The sequence below is a fragment of the Plasmodium sp. gorilla clade G2 genome, assembly GCF_900097015.1.
Source record: "Plasmodium sp. gorilla clade G2 genome assembly, chromosome: 14".
Classification (NCBI taxonomy): Eukaryota; Apicomplexa; class Aconoidasida; order Haemosporida; family Plasmodiidae; genus Plasmodium; species Plasmodium adleri (nom. inval.).
In genome coordinates this window covers 681,367-707,515 of record NC_041706.1, presented here as the reverse complement: position 1 = coordinate 707,515, position 26,149 = coordinate 681,367, and the positions used below count along the sequence as shown (strand labels likewise).

At 19.1% G+C, this 26,149-nt stretch overlaps 3 protein-coding genes across 3 annotated transcripts; 1 reads left to right on the top strand and 2 right to left on the bottom strand.

The window, feature by feature from the left end:
• Positions 1 to 649: 649 nt before the first annotated feature.
• PADL01_1417500 (DNA replication licensing factor MCM2) lies at positions 650 to 3,685 on the bottom strand (the record flags this gene model as incomplete). The annotated part of the gene is made up of 2 exons (XM_028684458.1): positions 650 to 3,559; positions 3,680 to 3,685. The coding sequence occupies 2 exons, from the start codon at positions 3,683 to 3,685 to the stop codon at positions 650 to 652; spliced, it is 2,916 nt and encodes a 971-aa protein (XP_028540534.1).
• Positions 3,686 to 5,360: 1,675 nt separating this feature from the next.
• PADL01_1417400 (conserved Plasmodium protein, unknown function) lies at positions 5,361 to 6,767 on the bottom strand (the record flags this gene model as incomplete). Its single annotated transcript, XM_028684457.1, has 6 exons — positions 5,361 to 5,386; positions 5,549 to 5,622; positions 5,710 to 5,827; positions 5,914 to 6,058; positions 6,207 to 6,492; positions 6,721 to 6,767. 6 exons carry the CDS (start codon positions 6,765 to 6,767, stop codon positions 5,361 to 5,363), a joined length of 696 nt encoding a protein of 231 aa, XP_028540533.1.
• A 5,509-nt stretch (positions 6,768 to 12,276) lies between these two features.
• PADL01_1417300 (conserved Plasmodium protein, unknown function) lies at positions 12,277 to 25,680 on the top strand (the record flags this gene model as incomplete). The annotated part of the gene is made up of 1 exon (XM_028684456.1): positions 12,277 to 25,680. One exon carries the CDS (start codon positions 12,277 to 12,279, stop codon positions 25,678 to 25,680), a length of 13,404 nt encoding a protein of 4,467 aa, XP_028540532.1.
• Positions 25,681 to 26,149: the final 469 nt, after the last annotated feature.

Below are 26,149 nucleotides of genomic sequence, written 5' to 3'. Positions count from 1 at the left end.
ATGTATATATATGTATATTTATTTATTTATTTTTATTTTTTTTTGTGTATATAATTATTATATTTTTGGTAAAGAATCCAAATTTATTAAACTTATATATTTCATTCAAAGAAAGAAAAAAAAAAAAAAATGAAATTTATTTATTTAATATATTTAATAGTTTGTATTAAAAAAAAAAAAAAAAAAATTGCAGCTACATGTTTTATTTTTTATGAAAGCGTTTAAAGGGATATTTTTTCCTTACTATTATATATTATGATATTTAATAAACACAAACATAAATATGTTTGAAAAAGGAGAAAAAAAAGAGAGTGTATTAAACTCATATTTATAATTTATAAGGAATAATTCAATTGTCATAAAATAAAGTCTCTATTTAATAGAAGATCACCATGAATATATATATATATATATATATGTACATTTTTTATTAAATGTAAATATTTAAAAATCAAAAAGAAAAAAGAAAAAAATATTTGTACATTAATATTTAATTTATATATTTATATTCATAAGGTAAAATATTACTTTATTGATAATATAATACATTGTGTTAAAAATAAAAATGTTCACTGATACAATAAATATAAATAAATATATATATATATATATATATATATTTATATATGTACAAGGTTTTGCATCACTATTACACCTTAAACTTTTTACTTATTATTCCTTCGACTCCATCTCTTTTTATTACTGCATAGTGTTCATTAAAAACTTTGGATTTCATCCAGTTGACTACTTGATATTCTGAGAATTTATTTTGCATGGCTGTTTTCATAAATATATGTAATGGCAAGAACACGTTATTTGGATTTAAAATTTCTGCTTCACTTTCAGTTCCTGATTCTGAATCATTTTGGAAATCTTTTGCAGAGGCATTTTTTAAGTTTTGTCTTTGTATCATTTGTTGTACAGTTCTTCTTAATAATTCACGTAACACTTCATAACCTCCTCTAAATAAAGCTCTATATCTTGCGAATTCTTTACTTAATTGTTTAGCTACTGCAAATCTTTGACATGATACATATGATTCTAATAATGTAGCTATAGCATAATCAACATCTTTTGAATAAATTTGATGAGATAATCTCATTTTTGCATTTGCTTCTGCAATTCTGATAATACTTTCAATATGTCTTAGTGTTAATGGATATCCACCTGAGGCACTTGCTTTTTGTCTTACTCTACTATAAAAATTAGATAATTTTGCACTAATTTCAGCATATGGAACATCTGATAAACTTGGCTTACAATTTGTTCTAGCATAAATAATATATTTCTGTAACAAATCTTGAGGAATAGGTTCATATGCTGATGACGAAACAATAACGTTCTTTAAATTTTCAATTCTTTTTTGATAATTTTGTGTATTTTCTAATTTTGGATGACTTAATTGATGATTTGTTACGACATATTCAGCTAAATAAAAATCTTCATCTACATTAGGTATATCTCTCAAAACGGTAATTAAATCGAACCTACTTAAAATTGGATCTGATAAATCGACATTTTCTTTAAAAGTTAATGTAGGATCATAACGACCATATATTGGATTAGCAGCTGCTATAACTGCACATCTTGCTCTCAATGTTGTAACTATACCAGCTTTTGAAATAGAAATCGATTGTTGTTCCATAGCTTCATGAATACTAACTCGATCCTTATCAGTCATTTTATCAAATTCGTCAATAATACAAATACCTTCATCAGCTAAAACCAAAGCACCTCCTTCTAAAGTCCATTCGTTAGTTGTATGATCTTTTCTAACACCAGCAGTCAAACCAACAGCAGATGCTCCTTTACCTGTAGTATATACAGTTCTTAAATTTGTTTTATGTACATATTGTAAAACTTGTGATTTTCCTAAACCTGGATCTCCTAATAGTAATACATTAATATCTCCTCTTATAGTATGACCTCCTTTAAAATTATTTAATATATCTCTGTTTTGTACACCAAAATTGTTAGTTTCATTATTTTTTGAAAAACTCCTATCTCCACCCTTTTGTACTCCACCAAATAAAGCATAAGCAATAGATGTCTTAATATCTTTATGTCCCCAAATTGCAGGTGCAATAGAAGTAATAATACGTTCTCTTATATTTGGATCTTTTGATAATTTTAATATATCCTTTATATCATCTTCTGTTAATTCGCTTAATTGTATATCTTCTTTCCTTTCAATGTTATTAGCTTCAATTTCTGTTTGTAATATGGGAAATCCATATTTTATATTTAAACCGATATCATACTTTGTTTTATATATACCTAACACTTCCACTTCTTCACCTGGTTTCACCTTATCCACTAAATCTCCTGTCACTACTACTTCTCTTTGTCGTGGTGCTCTTCCTGCTGGTACAGAACATGGAGATTCTTGTAAGGTAATTTTTTGATAATCGGTATAAGCAGTTTTTATCCTATCAACAGAAAATGTAGCTGATTGACAATGAGGACATCTTCTTGGTAATACCGGTTTTTTTCCATCAGCAAAATATATAGGTACTTCTGATAACGTAGTGTCACATGAATTACATTTTAAATACATTACTCTTAATTTTGGTAACACATATCCTCTTTTAATACATACTCCTGTAACTTTTATTAATGTATTTAATTCTGTACATCTTAAATTTCTTAATTGTGTAGAATATGGCCAATCACGTAACACAACTTTACATATTCTTCCTTTATATAATTTAGGAGATATTCTATATGCTTCTACCATTAAACATTCATGTAATACTTCTAATATTTGTTCAGGTTTAAATTCAATCCATTGAACTAAATTTTCACAATGGAATTGAATCAAGTGTTTAGCTGATACAATTAAGGTGTGTTTATCATTTAAAATCATTTTTTCTATCTTATCAATATAATATTGATGGGAACTATTCATATGCTCCTCTTCATGTAATTCTGTATTAGATTCATCAATATTTAAACCCATAGAATCTTTTAAAGAAAATTTATGTAAGAAATATCGAAAACATGTATCTGCAGCTTGTTGATATCTTTCATCAAATACTACATCTTTAGGATTAACAGATAAACAAATTTTTGCACTTTCTAAATTTGATAAATCTGGAATATCAGTTTCTTCAGCTGTTAAATGTAAATTCTCTCTTCTCTTTGCTACCTTTTCAGCAACCTTATCAAATATGTCTTCTTCTTCATCATCACCTTCTAATTGATCTTCTAATGTTTTCCAAAATTTATTTTTTTCATATTTTCCTTCTTGTTTTCTTTGCATCTGCATATGTCTCTCTGCTGCTCTTCTTGCTTTTAAATTATCTTCATAATCTAATTCATCATCAATAAAATCATCATCATAATCATCATTATCTAAACCTAAATTTCGTAACTTTTGCATTTCTTTTTTTTCATCATCAGCTCCAAAAATAAATCCTTCATCTTCTTCAAATAAACTTTCTCCTTCTAGCTCGGCTTGTCTTTCTTCTTCATTTAACCTTCCTTCATCTTCTAGTAAATCTTCTTCATCAATATCATACTTGTTAGATTCTAAATCTTCTTCTAATTTTTTCTTATCCTAAAATGAAATATTATAAACAATATATATATATATATATATATTTCATTAATATATAATAGTCAATTATATTTTATAATAAATTACACACATTTATATATATATATAATTATTTATTACCTCCATTGTTTAATAAAGAATTATTTATTATATTTTTATTTAAAAACAAACAAATTTACAATATGTTTTATGTACTTTTTTTTTTTTGTTTTCGGCTTTTCAAATTATGATAATACATCAAGAAATAATTTGTGTAATATTATGTTTTAAAAAAATTTTTAAAAATTAAACTCGGACAAAAAATTTTAATAATTATCTTTCTTTTTTTTTTAATTTATAATATTATAAATATATATAATATATCACTATTTTATTAATATTTATATTTACATTTTTAATATTAATATTTTTTATATATTACACTTTTTTCTAAAGGTGTATTTCTTTTTAACTCTTTCAAAAAATTTTATCAGGAAAAAAAATTTTTTAAATAAATGTAAAAAATTCTTAAAAAAAAAATATATATATATATATATTTATATAATATAATATATAAAAACATATAATTTTTATAATGAAATGTTCTATTTTATATTATATATATTATATAAATTTTTTTTTTTTGTAAAAACTATTTAAAAAATATATTTTATTATATAATAACCCTTTTTTATATATATACGCAATAGGAATATGATAATATATATTATAAACACCGCAAATTGGATAAAATGTAAAAAAGGTTATGTCTTAAGAAAATCAAATATATATTAAATATATTTTTTATAAAAATAATATATATACATTATTTTGTATATTATTTTCATTATCTATAAATAAATAATATATTTTTAATATATATTTATATTATATTTCTCCTTTTTCTTTCGTTTACTTTTTTTTTTTTTTTTTTTTTTTTTTTGTGGCTTTTTAATATGGAAGAAAAAATTTTTCAATATATATGAAAGAATAAATAAAATAAATGTAAAATTATCATCATTAAAATAATATATTATATATATTTATTAAAATTATTATATAAAAAGTTCTTCTAAAATTGAAAAAATTCCCTTTTATTTAATTAAAATATTTTGACAAGACATTCTAATTATATAAGAAATATATGACTAGCATATTTTTATATATTTTAAGAAAATTATAATATATATTTATATATATTTTTTCAATAGGTTTAAAAAAGAAAAGAAAAAATTTGAAAATAATTTACTGTTTATGGGTAATAATTCTAATATTATTTACATATTGGTGTAATAATTTGTGATTCATATCTTTCTTTTTTTTTCAACATTATACTCTTAATGGAAATGCAATATATATATATAAAAATATTATATACGATTTGCATAAATTAATAAAACTGAAATTTCGGGACTTATGCAAATAATTATGTGAATAAATATATGAATGAATAAATAATAAAAAAAAATGTATATATATTTTTTAAATTAAAATGAATTCGAAAACAGAAAAAAAAAAAAAAATAAATCAGTATTATTAAAAATAGAAAAAAAGTAAGAGATTGGTGGGAAAAAATATATATATTATATACATATATATATATACTTAGATAGAGTGAGCAAAAATTGAATTTTGAACAATATTTATATAACCTAATAAAATATCGTAATGTATTTTATCAGATATTTGATAGAGCTTGTTTAAAAGACTTTATAACTTAACATTAATTTTTTTATTTTGTTATAAACTAAATCAGTAATTATATATTTTTATCATTCCATAATTATATGAAATTATATGTTCTCTTTGATTTTATATATTTTCAATCCCATTGTTTGCTTCCAATAACTGTAAAATAATGAAAGAAATAATAAAAATATATATATAACTAAATGGCATACATGTAATAAAAAATATTATTGGGATAATATCATATATATATATGACATATTCAATGTGTATACATTATATATATATATATATATATATATTATATATATTTAAATTTACCTGAACAGTTAATACAAAATTGACAAAGAACGTTACGGTCTCCAACCAAAAGATAAATTTTATCCATCATATGCCTAAAGAAAAAAAAAATATATATATACATATATAATGATAATATTATTAATATATTATATATATAAAGTGAAAATATGTTTACATACCATCCACAACTGCCAGTACTAAAAATTCTTGGTTCTAGGGTTAAGTTTATATTTTCGGACGTATTACATAAAATAGATTTCGCATGTTTCAAAAAATAGTCTTTTGTCATTATATTAGCTAAAATAAAAATATATATATATTAGATATTATTGCAAAATAAAATATGTAATATATATAATACAATTATTATTTCAAATAAATACCTTGTTTTTTTCTAACAGAGACAGCATCATTTCCTGTACTCTTTCTTTTTTTTGAAGAATTTTTATCAACAGCATCTGTTTGAGAACACATTGTTTGATCATCGCTGTTATTATCTTTTTTAACATTTTTATTTTTTGTGTTTTCCTAAATATTAAAATTATTTTTAATAATGTAAAAAAAATATCTTAAGAAATAATATTTACAAACATAGACAAATATTTAAATGAATATTACAAAAATTGTGTACATATATATATATATATATATATATATATATATATTATGTGTATACCTCTTGGACAATCATTTTATTTATATTAGTATCATCAGCTGCTGTAGATTTATCCTCGTGATCATTCATATTAACATTATTTTCTTGTTCTTTTTTTATTTTTAATTCTTCATTTCTTTTGTTGTTTTCTTCTTCCAGAAGATTCGTCAGTACCCTATTGACAATGTCATTAATTTCTTTTTTTCTTTTATATAAATCATTTTCTTTTAAATTAAAAATTTCTTCTAGTTTTTTTCTAACATGTCTTCGACTTATTTGTGCAGCGGTTTCAATGGACACAAATGTTCTAAAAAGAAAAAAAAAAGAAATAATATATATAAATAAATAAATAAATATATATATATATATATATATGTATATGGTTACACCCTACTTATATATTAAATAATATAATAACCTAAAATAACGGAGCTTAAATTATTTAATATTAAAATATAAAAAAAAAAAAAAAAAAAAAGGACACAAAAATTATACATATTTGTATGCATTTTTATCTTTTATATTTTTGTATTACTTAGTTGCATTTTCCAACTGTTCCGTAGTTATGTCTTCAACATTCATCTTTTTTTTTTTTTTCAAAATATCATAGAAGAAAAAAAAATTTAGTTTTGATACAGTTAGTACAATAAAATTACCTTTTTTTTTTTTTTTTTTCTGTATATTTATGATTAAAAAGGAAACAAAAAAAACAATTATAAATAATATATATAAAAAAAAAAAAAAAAAAAAGGTAACTAATATTTCGTACTATAGTATTTTTTGAATAATTTTAAATTATTCAATTTAGAAAAATATAATATGTGATATAAGATAAGTAAACAAGGAAAAAAAAAACATTAAAAAAATTAATAAAAATATAATAATAATATATATGATATACATTTAAAATCACAAATTAAAAGAAAAGAAAAGAATATAATATAATAATAAAGAAGAATAAGAAGAATATAAAAATTACATTATCATATTATTTTAATAAAATGCATATATATTATATATTTATTTCGTAAGAAAAAAATATTTATAAGATATTATTTTTTAATCAAAATTTTTGAAAAAAAACATCTTATTCATAAAGAATATTTTTAGATTAATTACATAATGAAAATAAAAAAATTAACTTTCAGCATATAAAATTTTATTTTTATTATTCATTATCCATAGATTTTTCGTATATAATTTTTATGATATTTGTATATTATACTTTTAAATAATTAAACTTTTTATTATTATACGATATCTTCATTTATATCGTGAATATATTTCATTGTTTCTTTTTTTTTTTCCTGTAAAATGTATGTTTATATATCATAAAAAAAAAATAATTATTTATATATATTATATGATACGTATGTATTTTTATATTTCATAAATTTCACAAATTAATAAATAGATAAAATGTAAATATATATATATATATATATATTGTTTTTTTTATGGTTATATTTACAACTAAACTTGGATGATCTAAAGTATATTTTCTTACTTGTATTATATTTCAAGGCATTCACTTATTACACGTTAAAAATATAAATATATAAATATATATATATATATATATATTCATGTATATATTGTAAAAATGATATAGTATTTTTTTATTTCTTTTTCTTTTTTTTAAAGAATCATAAAAGATATATATATATATATATATATATATATATTAATTATTAAGTGATTATGAATTGATAAAATACAATATTATTATATTATAAATTAATACAGAAAAATATATATAATATGTATATAAGTATTGTTAATGAACTTCAAAATTTTGCTCAGTTTATATATATATATATATATATATATATATGTGATGATATATAAGATCAATTTTGTATGCATCTAAAATTTTTCATGTGCTTTTTTATTTTAACTTTAATAAATTATTCTTGATAAATAATAAAAGGACACGCCATTTTAAGGATTTTTTTTAAATATGTATAAAGTGTGTATGCATAACATTTATTTTATTAGCATATGTTTTTATATTTTAAAGAATCATTTAAATGAAGAAAATATAATAGTAAAAAAAAAAAAAAAAAAAAAAAAAAAAAAAAGCCACATTAATTAATGAATACAATATAAATATTTATTTATATACATATTTTTTAGTGTGTGTAAATTGATTTATATTATTTTAAATGGAAAAGTATGAAATAAGATAGAAATCAAAATAAAGAATAATATGAATTTTATATTTTAGTATGAAATAAATAAAAATGTGTATTATATTATAATTGAATAGAATGAACTTTAAATAAATATATATAATGTTGAAATCATAAAAAAAAAAAAAAAAAAATTTTATATATATATAAATAGGTATCTGAACTTTTGCTTTAATTAATTTGTTATTATTTGTATTCTTTTTTTTAATATTTTATAATATATATATATATAATATGTTATAAAATCATTATATATATTATGATGCTGAATTCCACATATTCAAATATATAATAAATCCTAATTCATATATTATAGGGAATATTAAGTTAAAATAAATTAAAAATATATTTAATTATATATATAGGCATATGAAAAGAATCCACATAACATTTATATAATGGGTGTTCATAAGGTTTTACATTATTTAATTTATATTATTAATGATATAACAGATTACATATATATAATTGTTTTTATACAAATATATATATATATATATATATATTTTGTTTATATAAAATATATATTTGTGTATATATGTATATTTATTCTGTTAAATATTTACTATACACAAATAGTTAATTTAATTTTATTTTATTTTTTTTTTTTTTTTTTTGAAATTATTTTAAATAATTTATACAATATGTATATATATATATATATGTATTTTTTTTTATATAATATTTTTAAAACTCCTTATTAGTGTAAAATATAAAGGCCTTATATGATTTATTTATTTATTTTTTTTTTTTTTCATTTATTTTATGTAACTAGCTAAAATTATCCAAAAATTCACATTTATGTGTGTATATAAGTAAATATAATAAAAAGATGTAAAATAAATTATTTTCAATTAAAAATATAAATATATATATATATATATATATATATGTTCTATAAAAAATAAGATAAATGTATATATTATAGAACTTATGAACATATATTCACATGAATATATATATATATATATATATTATATATATTACTAGGACCTCTAACATAAAGAAATGTGTATATATATGTGAATATAATGTTATATAGTGAAGGAATATATTTATGTGTTATAAAAAGTTGTAGAATAATATTTTATTAGAATTACAATATATTTAATATATTAAACATTTATTTTAGATAAATGTATTAAAAAAAAAAAAAAAAAAAAATGAGTAGATATTAAAAATTTTCTTTTGCTTCCTATTATTGTAATAATATATGTGAATAACATATTGAAGAAATATATGTTTATTTATATTAAACTTTTTTCATTAAAATATAAAAAAAATAAATAAATAATAAGAACAGATAAATTAAATAAAATGTGTGCGCTTTTTCATATTTGTATCTCATTAATTTTTATTTTATTTTTGATTAAAAAGAAAAAATATGTAATTTTTATATTAAATTACAAGGTATATTTTAATATTTTTAAAATAGTATATAAAAAACAAAAACAGAATTGTTCACAGAATAAAATTATAAATATATATATAATATATATATATTTTTTTATTTATTTTTGTATATGTAATATAGAACCTATTTATATAGATTTTTATTATTTTATTTATTTGATTTTTTCTTCTTTTTGTTATCATTTATAGAAATAAAAAAAAACATTAAACTTATTTTTAACATGAAAAAAAAAAAAAAAAAAAAAAAAAAGTTGTACATTATTTTCCTAATTCATGATATATAATAACAGTGTAACTCTAAAATGTTATTATATTTTATATTAAAAAAAGAAGAATATATAAATAAATATATATGTATAATGTAAAAGACTATTACCAAGAAAAATAAAAAAAAGTATAAATATATAATTAATATATATTTTATTTTATTGTTATGAACATGCAAATTAAAATATAATTGTAAAAAAATTAAAAAAATAATCTTATAAAAACTATTAATAATAATAATTAATGTCATTATGTATTGGGCTTACAAAATATTATTTTTTATAAAAAGAAAAAGAACATTATCATTTTTTAATTTTGATGGGTATTAAAAATTATTATATAATATATATAATACATATTTTAATTATAATATATAGAATTTTTTTTTTTTGGAAATATCTTATATTATTAATATACTTTTTAATATCTCGTTATATTGAATATTCTTAAATTATTATTATTCTCTATAAATATGTAAATATATCTTTATAATATATATAATATATTTTATAAATTATTCTTCATATAATATATTATATATATAACAAATATCATATTTAATAACATTGCGTATATATATATATATAATATATTATTATATATTTATATATTAAACTATACTTATAATTCTGATAATAAAAAAAATTTTATTTTTAAATTTATATATCAACATTTATATTAAAAGTTAATTTTCTTTTAAATATAATAATATGTAAAAAATATTTAAATTTTATTAATATTTTTTTTTAAAAAGAATATATAAAATTAAAAAAGAGTTACTTTTTAGAAAAACGAAAAAACACGAAGAAAAAAAAAACTGGTGTAGAATTTTTAAAACGAGTTTTTTTTTTTTTTTTTTTATAATTTTATTTTAATAAATAAATATATTTATAGACATAAAGAATAATGCTTAAAACTTATACAAATTAAAAATATAAAAATTATTGATTTATTATAATTTTTTTTTTTTTAATATATATGTATATATATATGTTTATTTTAATATTTAACTTGAATTTACATTATATATTTATATAATATTATATGTATTACATATATATATAATATATATTATATTATATAATATATATATATATATTATATTATATATATAATACAAAACATGTACCCCAAAAAATAAAACAAAAAAACAAAAAAACAAAAAAAACAAAAAAAATTATGTAGCGTAAACATTAATATATTAAATCTGAACAAAAAATTTTATACAATACATATATTATTGTAATAATTATATTATATAATTTGAATACGTTTCCTTTTTTTTTTTTTTTTTCATATATTTTTCCATTTATATATAAATATTATATATTTGTATATATTTCCATTTTATTTATATTTATGGATATTTTTTCCATTGCTTTTTTAATTTTTTTTTTTTTTATTGTTAATTTTTTCTTTTTATTTCACCTTTTATATATATATATATATATATATTTGGATTCATAGTTTGTTTTGAATATACATATATATATATATATATATATATATAATATAATACAAATGTATAATTAAATCTGACATTATATAAAGAAGGGAAAAAAGAAAAGTTATAATTTTTATATCTAATATATGAATGAGAACTAACGGATACACGAGAATATATTATATATATATATATATTTTTTGTACTTATAAATTTATATATTTTGAAATTTATACATATACATTTTGGTAATAAAAATATATATTATGTTTCATATGATTATATATATATGAAAATCCCTTGAAACCTTAAAAACGTACTTGTGATAATAATGATCTGATAAAATATATATATATAATTATATATATATATAAATATATATACATATATATTTATATATAACATTTTTCAAATGACAAATATGCAAAAAAGGGAAATTAAATAAAAAAATATATAAATATAAAGTAAATAAAATTAAAGAATAAAGAAAAAAAAAAAAAAAAAGAACAATATAGTTTATATAACTTTTATATTTTTAATTAAAAAAGGAAAAATTATATAAACTAGTCAAAAGAAGCAAACAAAAAAAAAAAAAAAAAAAAAAAATAGAGGGAGAAAGAGAATTGTACTGAATTGAAGATATGTTTAATTCAATATAAAAAAAAGTATTTAAATAAAGAGAAGAATAAAAATATATAGTGTTTTAAGAAAAAGTAAGACGAAATAAATTTAAAAGAAGTATTTACACAAAATATATTGTTTTATAATAGACAAAATGAACTCAAATAAAAATTTTGTTAACAAATTATATAGATATAATAGAAAAAATGATAACTATAAGAAGAAAAGAATTTTGATATATGAAAATAGCGTTTATTATAGTCCTTGTGATTGTGTATTATGTACACAATTAAGTAGTTTTTCTATTAAAAAGAGATGGGATAAAAAGAAGAAGAAAATATTAAAATTAACTGAAAAAGAGGAATATCTTAAACAGTATAAATATTTCGAAATTGAGAATAATGATAATACTGATGAATATTATAAAAATGATGAAGAAGAAAATGAAGCTTCCGATTTAATGATAACATATTGTGATAGGCATGTAAGCCTTATAAATATTTTAGTTAATATATTTAAGATATATAAAATTAAAAAAAAAACATATTTGAATGTTATGTTAAATATAGATTACCTTTTCCTTCAAACTATATACAATATTATTTTATATTTTGTTTACTTATATATATATTACACGAAATATATATATTATATATTAAGAACATATTTGTTCCTACTATTATATAATAGTTTTCATATTTTATGCAAAAATTATTATCATCCTAATATCTCTTTGTATAATTATTTTGGAGACAATATAAAAAAGGATATTCTACAACAATGGAAAATGAAAAAAAAGAAAAAGAAGAAAAAAAGAAAGAAAAAAAAAACATCTCCTTTTTTATGTAGGAAAAATTTAAATGAAACACACAGTAATTTGTTTAATAGAAAATATTCATATAAAATTATAAAGTATTCATATACCAATCATTCTGATGATGACTTAATTAAATTTTTATTATATATATTTTATGAAAAATTCATAAATAAATTTAATAAAAATTTTAATGTACATCATCATGTTTATAAAAAAATATATCATTATAAGATAAAAGAAGGAATGTTTCCATTTTTGTGTGTTCATGTGTATAAATGTAATTACAATTTATTGTATATCTTTAATAGATGCAATTTCAAATGTAAAGCTTATATATTATTAATTTGTAAAGAAAAAAACAGTGAACAAATATTTATATTTTCTAACAACAAATTATTAATTAAGCAAGATTATGTTATGAGGAACCTGATTTATGTAATCAATAATATTAGAAAAAAAATAAATAAAATAAAAATAATATATCGTGATACAAAAAAAAGATGTTATTTTATATTTTATAAAAACAAATGTGCATCTTTTCTTAGAGCAAATCATATTTTAAATTCACAAATTCAAGTTATAAAAAAAAAAGGGAATAATATTTATTATGAGAAACCAAAAATTTATATAAAAAATGAGGACTTCAATTGTAAACATAATAAAATAATTTATAAATATTACATAAGTGTCTTAAATAATATCTTATGTATATCAAAAAAAAATAATATTATTAAATATATTGATAGTATAAATAAAAATCATAAAAGACCAATAAAAATATCTAATTATAATATAGAGAATGTTTGTTTAAATCTATTGTTACCTGACATTTTCTGTAAATATTATAAAAAAGGAGATAAAAAAAAGAAAAAAAAGAGAAAAAAGAAAAATATTAAAAAAATAATATTTAAAGAGAGAAAAATGAATATTAAATCATATAATATATTATTAAAACGTGAAATTCTAACATATTTTAATATTTTTAATGTAATTAATTGTGATAGATGTATTATTTATCAAAATAATTTGTATAATAATTTAGTAGGTCCAATAAAAGGATCTTATATGAAAACATGTACAAATGATGAGACAAATAGAAATGATGAAGATATAAATAATAAAAATGGTTATAATAATAATGAACATAGTAAAAGTAGTAATGACAGAAGTAATAACAATAATGGTAATAATAATAACGGATCAAATAATCAAAATTGTAATAATAATAATAATGATGGAAATGATAAGGATGATGATAAAAAAGGAAATGATAGAAAAAATGAGGATAAAGAGGATGACAATAAAAATGATGATGATAAAAAAGAAAATAATGATGATAATAAAAATGAAGAAGACAACAATAAAAGTGATAACAATAATAATAATAATAATAATATTGATGATGATAAAAAAAATGGTGATGGTTTGAATCCTTCCTCTGATACCAAGAAAAGGAAGGAAAAGTATAAGACCAAGAATAAAATGAAATCAGATAACACATTAAATGAAAATGTAAAGGAATTATCATTTGATAAAGAAAGAAAAAGTTATGCATGCACTAATAATGATTTATGTTTAGTAAATAACACAATATGTGAATCAAATAAAAAGAAAAAAAGTAATAGAACAGAAAAGAGAAATTATAATAATGAAAAAAATGATAAGAATTCATTAAATAGTGTTATAGCTGAAAATGCATATAAGATTATAAAAAATGGGAGATTATATAAACCTACTGAACCAGTGAATATATTTCGATCACATAATAAATTTATGTTAAAAGAAATGATGTGGATGAGTATAGATTATTATGAAGAAAAGAGATGGAAAAAAAATGTTTCAAAAAAATTTGGATACTTAATGAGTAACCATTTTGAAGAAAAAAAAAAAAATGATAAATATTTTATTTCTTCTCAAATATCAAATGATATTAAAATGTTTTGGTTTTTTATGTTAAATGAAATAAGACCAGATTTAGTTCCAGTAGATTTAGATCATAAGATTAAAAATAAAAATCACTTAAAGAAAGATTTTTTGAATTCTTTTAGAAAAAATCTACAAATTGAGGAATATAATCTTGAGATGAATGATAATAATCAATTTGCTTTTAATCAACATGATGGTATAATAAATGAGGAATCATCTGTTCAAAATAAGAGTGAGAAAAATAGTTTCTCTATTAATACAACTATTGATGATAATTGGGGACTATTAAATAAGATGAATCATCAAAATGGAAAAAATAACAACAATAATGATGATAATACAAATAGTGATTATAATAAAAAATGTGATGATAATACAAATAGTGATTATACTAAAAAATGTGATGATAATACAAATAGTGATTATAATAAAAAATGTGATGATAATACAAATAGTGATTATACTAAAAAATGTGATGATAATACAAATAGTGATTATAATAAAAAATGTGATGATAATACAAATAGTGATTATACTAAAAAATGTGATGATAATACAAATAGTGATTATAATAAAAAATGTGATGATAATAATTTTTCTTGTGATGATAATAAGATTAATAATATTTCAATAGAACATGCTAATTGTATTAATGGTAGTAATAAATATAATTTGTTAAATATTTCCACATATAAAGAATTAAATGTGATCGATAATAATACTAATAATATTAGTACCGTTTATTGTGAAAATAAAATTAATAATAATAATAATAAAAATAATGAAAAGAATAACAATTTAAATGTAATTAAAAAAAAGAATATCATAGATTATGAAAATTACGATCAAATTGTTATGAATATAGAAGAAAATGTAAATAAAGATTTATTGAAAAAACATAAAATATATAAAAAGGATTATTATACAGTTGAAAATGTTCATATAAAACATATACCGTATGATGATAATAATTTATATTATAATGATGATTTATATAATTATTATCAATCTAAAAATGATGATGGATATTTAGATTTAAGTAATCATTTATATATTTATTGTTTACTTTTTATAAGTATTTCTCTTATTGAAATGAATGAACATATTAATTTTTATAGAATTGATAATCACCTTCCTAATGATATAGATCACACATTGTTAGAAGATGAACCAAATAATAATAACAACAATAATAATTATGATAATAATAATAATGATAATCATATTTTTGTCAATTATAAGAATGAATATAATAATGGAGAATTATTTTGTAATAATCCTCTAAGAGATAATATAAAATTTCCACACTACAGTGCATTTAAAAAAATAAAAAACGAATTTGAAGATTTGAGAGAAATGAAAAAGAAAAAGAAAATAGATATATTGAAAAATTACAAAGATGATTTATTAGGTAATATAGAGAATCCATATTTAGATATCATAAGAAAAGGTAATAATGAATTTAAAGATAAAAAAATTCTTTCGAATAATGAAAATAATGTGTATGATCCAAGTGTAAAAAGAAATAGTAATATGGATAAAGATATATATGAAATTGAAAAAGATATGAATCATGATGAAAATGACATATTAAGAGGAAAGCAAGAAAAGAAAAAAAATTATGAAGAAAACAAAATGATAGAAAGGTATTATGATGAAATGTTATTAAAGAAGAAGAGTATAAACGAATTAAAATTAATATCAGAAGAAATGTTATTATCCAAAAGAGAAAATGACAATGATAATGAATATAAGAATAAGAATAATATAGAACAATATGATGAAGAAGAAAATTATAATGGATATGATAAAATAAATAAATATGTAAATAAAAAAATATCATATATAGATAATAATAATATTGAAAATATTGAAAATAGTGAAAATAAATTGGATTCATTTGTTGTACATAAAAATATGAGCAATAGTAATATTTATAATATTCTTAGTGTACCTTCATTAAATAACACAGATGTAAAAGACCTGGTTGTCATACCCTATTCATATGATAATAATAATAATAATATAAAAACAAAAGAATCAGGTAGTAGTACTAATCATAATAGTAGTATTAATAATATAATATATGAAAAGAATAAAAATGATTATATTAATGAAATAAAAAAGAAAAATGTAAATGTATATTTACATAATATGGAGTTATATGGAGGAATACCATATCCCTTTGAATATAAATATATTGATGATTTTTATGATGATATTAATTTGCCTTTAATGAATTTAACGGAATATGATAAATACACTTTTTTCTTATATTTATTTTATATGAAAAATTCATCTTATATATTAAAGAAACAAATGAAAAAGGATAAAAGAAAACGTAAGAAAGAATTCACTGATGTACTATTAACAAAAAAAAGAACTCCTAAGAGGAAAATGACCAAATTAGAAAACGAAAAGAAAATAGGACAAATAGAAGATGCTGATAAAGTTTTAAGTGCAGACAAAGTAGTTGATGAAGAAAAAGTTTTAAAAGTTATAAATGATCAAAATAAATTATCAAATGAAATTAATAATATTAAAGAAGTAATTGTTACAGATACAAAAATTGATAGCAAAAATGATATTACAAATGATATTACAAAGGATATTACAAATGATATTACAAAGGATATTACAAATGATATTACAAAGGATATTACAAAGGATATTACGAATAATATTACGAATAATAATACGAATAATATTACAAATGATGCTAAAAATGACGAAAAAGATGGTGATAAAATTAATGATAAAGAAAATAGTGGTAGTATATTAAAGACAAGTACAAAGGATAAGAGTAAAAATAAATTGAAAAATAAAGATGGCTATGTTATTAAAAAAGAACATTTAGAAGATTTAGAAGAACGACAACAAAAGAAAATTAAAAAGAAAGAAATGGAAACTATTAAAAAGTGGAAAGAGAAAAAAGATGAGTGGGAATTAGAAGAAACAAATTTCCTTCTTATATTAACAAAAACTTATATGAATTATATTAACATAGATGAAATAATTAAAAAGGAATATGGCATATCATTAAATGGCTGCAACTCATTAGGAGACATAAAAAATAGGAATGATATAAATCATATAGATGAAAGAAATAATAGTAATAATAATAATAATATTTTCAATATTGAAAATAATATATGTAATAGTAATAATATTGTGGATATAAAAAATGAGAATAATAATAAAAACAAAGAACATGAAGAAATGAATAAAGATAATTCAAATGTAGAAAATAAAAACATAAATAATGATTTTATAAAAAAATATAAAGGACATGAATATATCATATCTTTTAATAAATTTGAAACTAATATAAATAATAAGTTGAAAAATTATACTGATTTTATAAACTGGAATATTATATCCATAGCCTTAGTATCATATAATAAAATAAGTCATGTATATGAAAAGAAACGAGGACCGAATGAATGTAAAGAAAAATTTTTATCATTAATAAAAGATGATATATATAAAATTACTCAGTTGCAAAATCTGTATCATGATTATTATTTGAATAACATTAAAAATAATAATAATAATAGTATGAAAAGAAAAAAGAAAAAATGTATGACCAAATTAAAGTTCGTGCCATTATTTTCATCAAATAATGTAAATAAATTAATAAGTGTGTTTAATAAATATATGAATGAAAAATTAAAGAAATATGAATTAAAAAAAATGGATATGATGAATAGTAATAACATAGAAACAATAAAAATGAAAAATATAAAGAATGAAAAAAGTGAAGAAAAAAAGAATGAGGAGGAAATAAATATATTAAATAAAAATGATGATAAAATAAATGAATATAATAAAGATCAGTCAAACGTTAAAAATGAAGATATCCATTTAATAAAAAAAGTAAAAAAAAAATCTAATATTATAAAAAAAAAGAAAAAAGGTTTTTTTCATAATTTGTTTAGTACATTTTCTGGACAAAAAAGTCTAGAAAGCTCAGAAGAAAATACAGATTGTGGTAGGGATAGTTTTTTTAGTTGTAGTGATGTCGAAATATCTGCAACAAAATTAGACGATTCATGCATATCATTTTGTAATAATAAAAATAATAAGAAAAAAAGAACAAGAAAAAATATAAAACGTGATGAAGAAAAAAATGAAAATGAAAGTAATAATGAAAGCGGAATTGGAACTACAACAAAAGAGTTAATAGATATTAATAATAAAATTAATGATGAGAATGATAATTATAATATTAGTAAGAAAAGAAGTAGTAATAACAACTATTATTTTGATGATTATTTTGATGAACATTTTGAAGATTATTTAGATGATTATTTTGAAGATGAATGGGATGATTATGTAGATGAAAATTTTGTTTATAACTCTGATGAATTTTTTGAAGAAGATGTAAATGAATATAAAAAAATAAATAATATTGATGAAAATACAATTAATAATAGTAGTAATACAGATATTATAAAAAAAAATGAGAAAAATATTATAGAGCATATGAAAGAATTAAATAATACATATGATGATAAAAATTCTCACATAGAAAAAAAAGAGCTTTCCAATTGTGTAAATATAAAAAATAGTACAAATGAAAATAATAATATATTAATAAATAATGAATGTAAAAATGATGAATATAAATATGATTTCAATTATATTTTAAAAAATAGAGATAAGATAAAAAAATGGTTGAATTGTATATGTAAGAATAAAAAGAATATAAAAGAATTTATGAATATAATAAATAATGATTATTTTGTTAAAAATAAATATTTCCATAAACTTATTGAAAGTGTTGTAAATAATGTAACTAAACAAGAAACGTCATTTGCATATTCTAATAATATAGTAAATACATTAAATAAAGAACCAGATTATGAATTAACTTATAGAGAAAATATTAATGATACAAATATAAATAATCCTTTAGATAATGAATTTATTAAAATGATAAGAAAAATAATGGAATATGATAAAAAGAGAAAATTAAAAAGTATACAGAAATTAAAAAATATATCCAATAATTATAGTTATAATAAAATTAATGAATTTTATATATCCACACCAAGTGAATCATATAAAACAGTAAATGAATTTGTTCAGAAAATATTGAATTATGTACCTTATGTAGATGATAAGAAAAAAATTATTATAAAAAAAATTAGGAAAAGATTTCAATGTAAGAATCTTATATCACAAATTTTATTAGCTGACTATATATTAGATAAATTAAAAAATTTCCCAATTAATGAATCTATAGAATCATCTAAAAATAATAATAAAACACTTGATATTTTATTATCTGAAACACGATTAAAAGCTTATAATAAATATATTAATGAACACTTTAATGATAATTATGATCCAGTTAAAATTGAAAAATCATTTTTAAAAATGTTTTCATGTGAAAATGAGGAGTTATATAAAAATAATTTATTGAATAGTAATAAAGAAGTAACAAATATAAATATTAAGTCTGAAGAAGTCACATTAAATAAATCTATCCAAGAAGAGAAAAATAATATATTAAAAGATACTATTATTGAATCAAATGAGATAATACCGTCTATTGTTGATAAAGCGGTAGATATAAATAATGAAAAAAATGATAAAACTCTTGACAGTTCATTACCTGTAGATATTAATAATAAGGACTATATTGGATATATGCCTGTTAATAAAAAGGATTTTGTATCCATGCAAAATAATTCTAATCCTTCAGATATAATTGAACAGTGTGTTAATAAAGTTGAAGTGTATAATAAAGATGTAAACCAGACCAATGGATATATCAATACCAATGATGATAATAAAATGAATAATTGTGTAAATAATAATATAACTCATATTAATAATAATGTGAATAATAAGAATAATATGAATCATATAAATAATAATAATAGTAATAATGTGAGTAATATAAATAATATGAATGTAAACCATTTAAATAATAATAATATAAACCAAATTAATAATAATCATAATAATAATAATATGAGCAGTATTTATATGGCAACTGATCAAAATACACATTATAATAAAATGACTGTTATAGAAAAACATGATACAATAAATAACATAAAAGAACGTTCACAATCACTATATCACACATCTTTTCATATGCAAAATAATAATACGCCGTTATATGATAAAATGGAAGGAGATCAAATTAAATTATCAAAATATAATAATTTAGAATTTAATAAGAATAATATAGATATTAGTTCAACTAATAACAATGCAACCAAAATAAAAGATCAAGTAACGAAAGCAAATAATAAAGGATCAACAAGAGGAAAGAGACAAACATTATCATTAGTTAAACCATGTAATGAAAGTGAACAGGTTCAAGATTCTTCTGTAATAAATCAACCAGTAAAAAATGTATCATCCAAAGCGGAGGAAGTTATTTTAGGTAATAATAGGCAGAAATCACAACCAATTAAAAATATAGATATTACAAATAAAATGACAAAATATAAAACGTCTGTTAGTTCATCCATTTTATCTTCAGATAAATTCAAGAACAACAATATTTTAAATACTGTACAGAATGAAAATGTATATTTATCTAGTAAATTTAATTCCAATATGTCAACATTAAATAATAATATGAATAATAATATGAATAATAATGTGAATAATAATGTGAATAATAATGTGAATAATAATGTGAATAATAATATGAACAATAATATGATCAATAATATGAACAATAATATGAACAATAATATGATCAATAATACGAACAATAATATGATCAATAATATGAACAATAATATGAACAATAATATGAACAATAATATGAACAATAATATGCATGTTGTGGAGCAAGGCTCTTATTTCACATCCAATATGGTAAATAGAGAAGGAAATAATTTATCAAATGAAGAACAAAGAATGAATACCAACACTGTAAGTAATCACTATAATTCTATAGTATCAAATGCACAATTTATAAATGATAGAGGAAATTACACAAACAGAATACAAAAAATATTAAGTAATAATAAATATAGCATAACTCCTATGAAAAATAATATAACCCAAGAAAATATGAATAATTGTATAGTTAATCATCAAACACCAAATAAAAACATACAAGAATATTATATTCAAAATGCATCACCAAATAAATTAAATAAAAGCATATCCAATGTAGATATAATGAAATCAAATACGTCATCTATATTATATCCACAAGCACATAATTCGGGATCATCAAATTTTAATAATGTACCTGAATCATTACAAAATGTGAATGTATTGCATGCTTCAAAGAAATATCATATGAACAATTCCAATGACATTTCCACAAATATAAATAACAACAATAATAATAACAATAATAACAATAATAATAATAATAATAATGTGCATCATAACAGTATGAATCAGAATAATATGAATAATATTAATATGAATAATATCAATATGAACAATATCAATATGAATAATATCAATATGAACAATATCAATATGAATAATACGAATAATAATGTGAATAATATTAATATGAATAATATTAACAGTAATGTAAATAATATTAATAATTCTATGAATAATATTAATATTAATATTAGTAATAATATTAATTATAATATTAGTAATAATTATAATAACAGTGTAAGTATGTACAATATTCCAAATAAGGAAGATGATAAATATATATCACCTATACATTCTTCAATGCAAAATAATAAATATATACCTATAAATCGTAATAATAGTAGTATGTCTTATAATAAGACACCTATATGTGATGGTGTTGAATTACCAATGAAACAAATGTCTGGAAATATTTCAAATAATTGTAACGCTTCTATGCAATTAGAAGTTTCATCCAATAGTTCATCAAAGAAATTACAACATGCCATAGGTAGTAATAACATCAATACAGATAAAAAATCCTTTTTTATGTATATAGAAAATAGAGCAAGAACTGGATCATCATCTATAAATAAAATTAATGATGATGTGTTCTCTATAAAATCATCAACCCCGAGTAATTATCATCCGTCCTATACAACACACCCACAGTTTATATCAGAAAGTGAAAACAAATCAAATTTATATCATGACCAAATGTTAAATCAAGATATTATAATGGATAATAAAAATGTACAAAATTTTACATATGCTCCATGTTCTAATAGTCTTAATAGTAATATAAAAAATACCAATGCTATGAATAATGAAACTAGATCGAATATCATTTCAAATTATAAACAGGTCAAATATTCAAATATAAGTGTTAATAATACACCTAATAATAATGCAATGATGCAAACTCAAAATATGGCAATACAAAATAATGCAAAGAAGTCCTTAAACTCTTCGACTACACACCCAATAGTAAATAGAACAAGTATAGAAAATATAGACTTTATAAAATTAGCTAATGATCCAATAAATATTCATAGAAACAGTATGCATATGGGTAATATAAAGAATGATAATATAGAAGAAAAGAAAAATGTTTCATCAAATATAAGAAGTATAGCAGATAATTCTCAACGCTTACAAAATATACATCTTGCAAATCAACAAAATGATATGCAACATATGAATTTGGATAACATAAATAATAATAATAATAATAATATGAAGATGAAGAGAAAGTGTAAAAATAACATTAATATAAATAATAATCTTAATAATAATGGACAAATTGATAATTCCTATTTAAATGTGTCCCCAACCATGTCAAATTCATTACAACAAACAAATATGTATCAAAGTGATATGAAAAATAGTGTTATATATAATACTAGTATACAAGAAAAAGATCCAAGCAATAGAAATTATAACACACAAGGAAATAATGTACAAACTATGAATCAATCAAATGGTAATATATACAATGCAAATGTGCCAAATAGGAAACAATCTAATTTAAATCAATATGTTAATCCTATGAATTTCTTAATGCAAGTTTTAAATAAATGTAATAGTAATTCGAACGGCCAAGATAAATCAAGTGCAAGTAATGTTAATGTGAATTATGCAAATGGAAATAGTGCATCCATGAACCATTCAAATACAAACAACTTTAGTATGAACCATTCAAATACAAACAACTTTAGTATGAATCAGCCAAATATAAACAACGTTAGTATGAATCAGCCAAATATAAATAACGTTAGTATGAACCATCCAAGTACAAATCATTTTAGTATGAACAAATCAAGTACAAACAATTTCAGTATGAACCAACCCAATACAAACAATTTTAGTATGAACCAGCCAAATACAAACAATTTTAGTATGAACCAGCCAAATACAAACAATTTTAGTATGAACCAGCCAAATACAAACAATTTTAGTATGAACCAGCCAAATACAAATAATGTTAATATGAATAATCTTAATATGAACCAATCTAGTATGAATCATACAAATATGACAAGCCCAATATTTAATCAATCAAATTCTTCTAAACAAAGCGTCAACGAAAACAATTTTGTACCCCCTGCATATCATACGTCAAATATAATTCAAAAGAATGGAACCGCAGTATATAATGATAATTTTAATAATCCTAATGTGATGAATGTTGGAGGATTAAAGAATACTATGACAAAAAATATTATACAACGAGTACCTCAAAAAAAAGGATATTCCACTCATGATATGAACCAACAAGAGAGATTACAACAAGAAAGGTTACAGCAAAAATGGGAACAACAAAAAGTTCATCAAGAATTATACCAAAAGTCATATAATGATAAAGAAAATGAAACTATTAATTCTTCTACCTATCAAGAGTTAAATAATCACTCCTTACAAGAAAATACAATTGCAAATGATTCAATGAGACAACAAATATTCTTAAAAACAATGCAACAAGAAAATATTCCAAAAGAGTTGCAAAAAATGCATTCTCATCAATTACAAACAGAAAAAATGAAAAACCAGCAATTATCTGCACATTCATTACAACATATGTATGCAAATCAAATGTCATCACAGGTACATTCATCCGTTCATGCTCAAAAAATTAAACAGCAGCTACAACAACAAATGAATCATCAACAAATGAATCATCAACAAATAAATCAACATCAAATAAATCAACATCAAATAAATCAACAACATATGAATCAACAACAAATGAATCAACAACAAATGAATCAGCATCAAATGAATCAACAACAAATGAATCAACAACAAATGAATCAACAACAAATGAATCAGCATCAAATAAATCAACACCAAATGAATCAGCATCAAATAAATCAACAACAAATGAATAAATATCCATATCAAGGACAAGAAATAAAAAAGCATATGGATCAGCTACAACAAAATGTATCAGGAATGCCACAACAAAAAATGCAGCCAATTTATTCTATGAAACAAAATATGTCATTTAATGAAGAAAATGAATTAAAAAGAAACACAAGGAAAATAACTTTACCAATGAATCAACAAATGCCCAATATGCATAATATACAACAACAAATAAATAATAAAATGGATGAAAGGATGTCAACAGAAAATATAAATGAAAATAATTTATATAATATGATGAATAGAAAATTGTCTACTTCTATAAATAAATTTAACAATCATGATCAGTATTACACATATGATTCATATCAACAACAACAATTACAAGGAAATAATATTAATGTTATGGATATTAGAAATGTTGATAAAAATGAAAATAATAAATTTCTATTAAAAAATAATCAATCAAGAGATATACAAAACAACTGTACAAATATTATGATGAATAGTAATATGCCATCATCCTATATATCTCCCGGACAATCTTATAAATTAAATTCTAATCAAAATATAAATCATACGCAACAAAAATAATAATACTAAATATGTAATTTTTACTTATTAATAAATAACTTATTTTTAAAAAAAAAAAAAAAAAAGAAAGAAAGAAAAATAAATATTTTTTTAAATTATTAATTATCCTTCTAAATACAAAATACTTTTTTATGTTTAATATATGTTAGACATAAAAAAAAAAAAAAAAAAAAAAAAAAAATTCTTATAAAAATAAAAAAATGTAATTTTAAAATGTTGCCTCTGTAGAACAGTTTTGAGTACTCATATATATGTAAGAAAAAATTATAATTATATACATTTTTTTAATTAATATATAAAAGTTTTATTGTCCAAATATATTTTTTGAGTTTTTCGTCATTCATGTATGTGTTTATTTTTCGTAAACAAAGGTTTGTGCTTTATAAAATATTGAATGACAAGTCTTTTTTTTTTTTTTTTTTATACATTATTATTTAAAAATATTTTTATTATATTATTATATAAATAT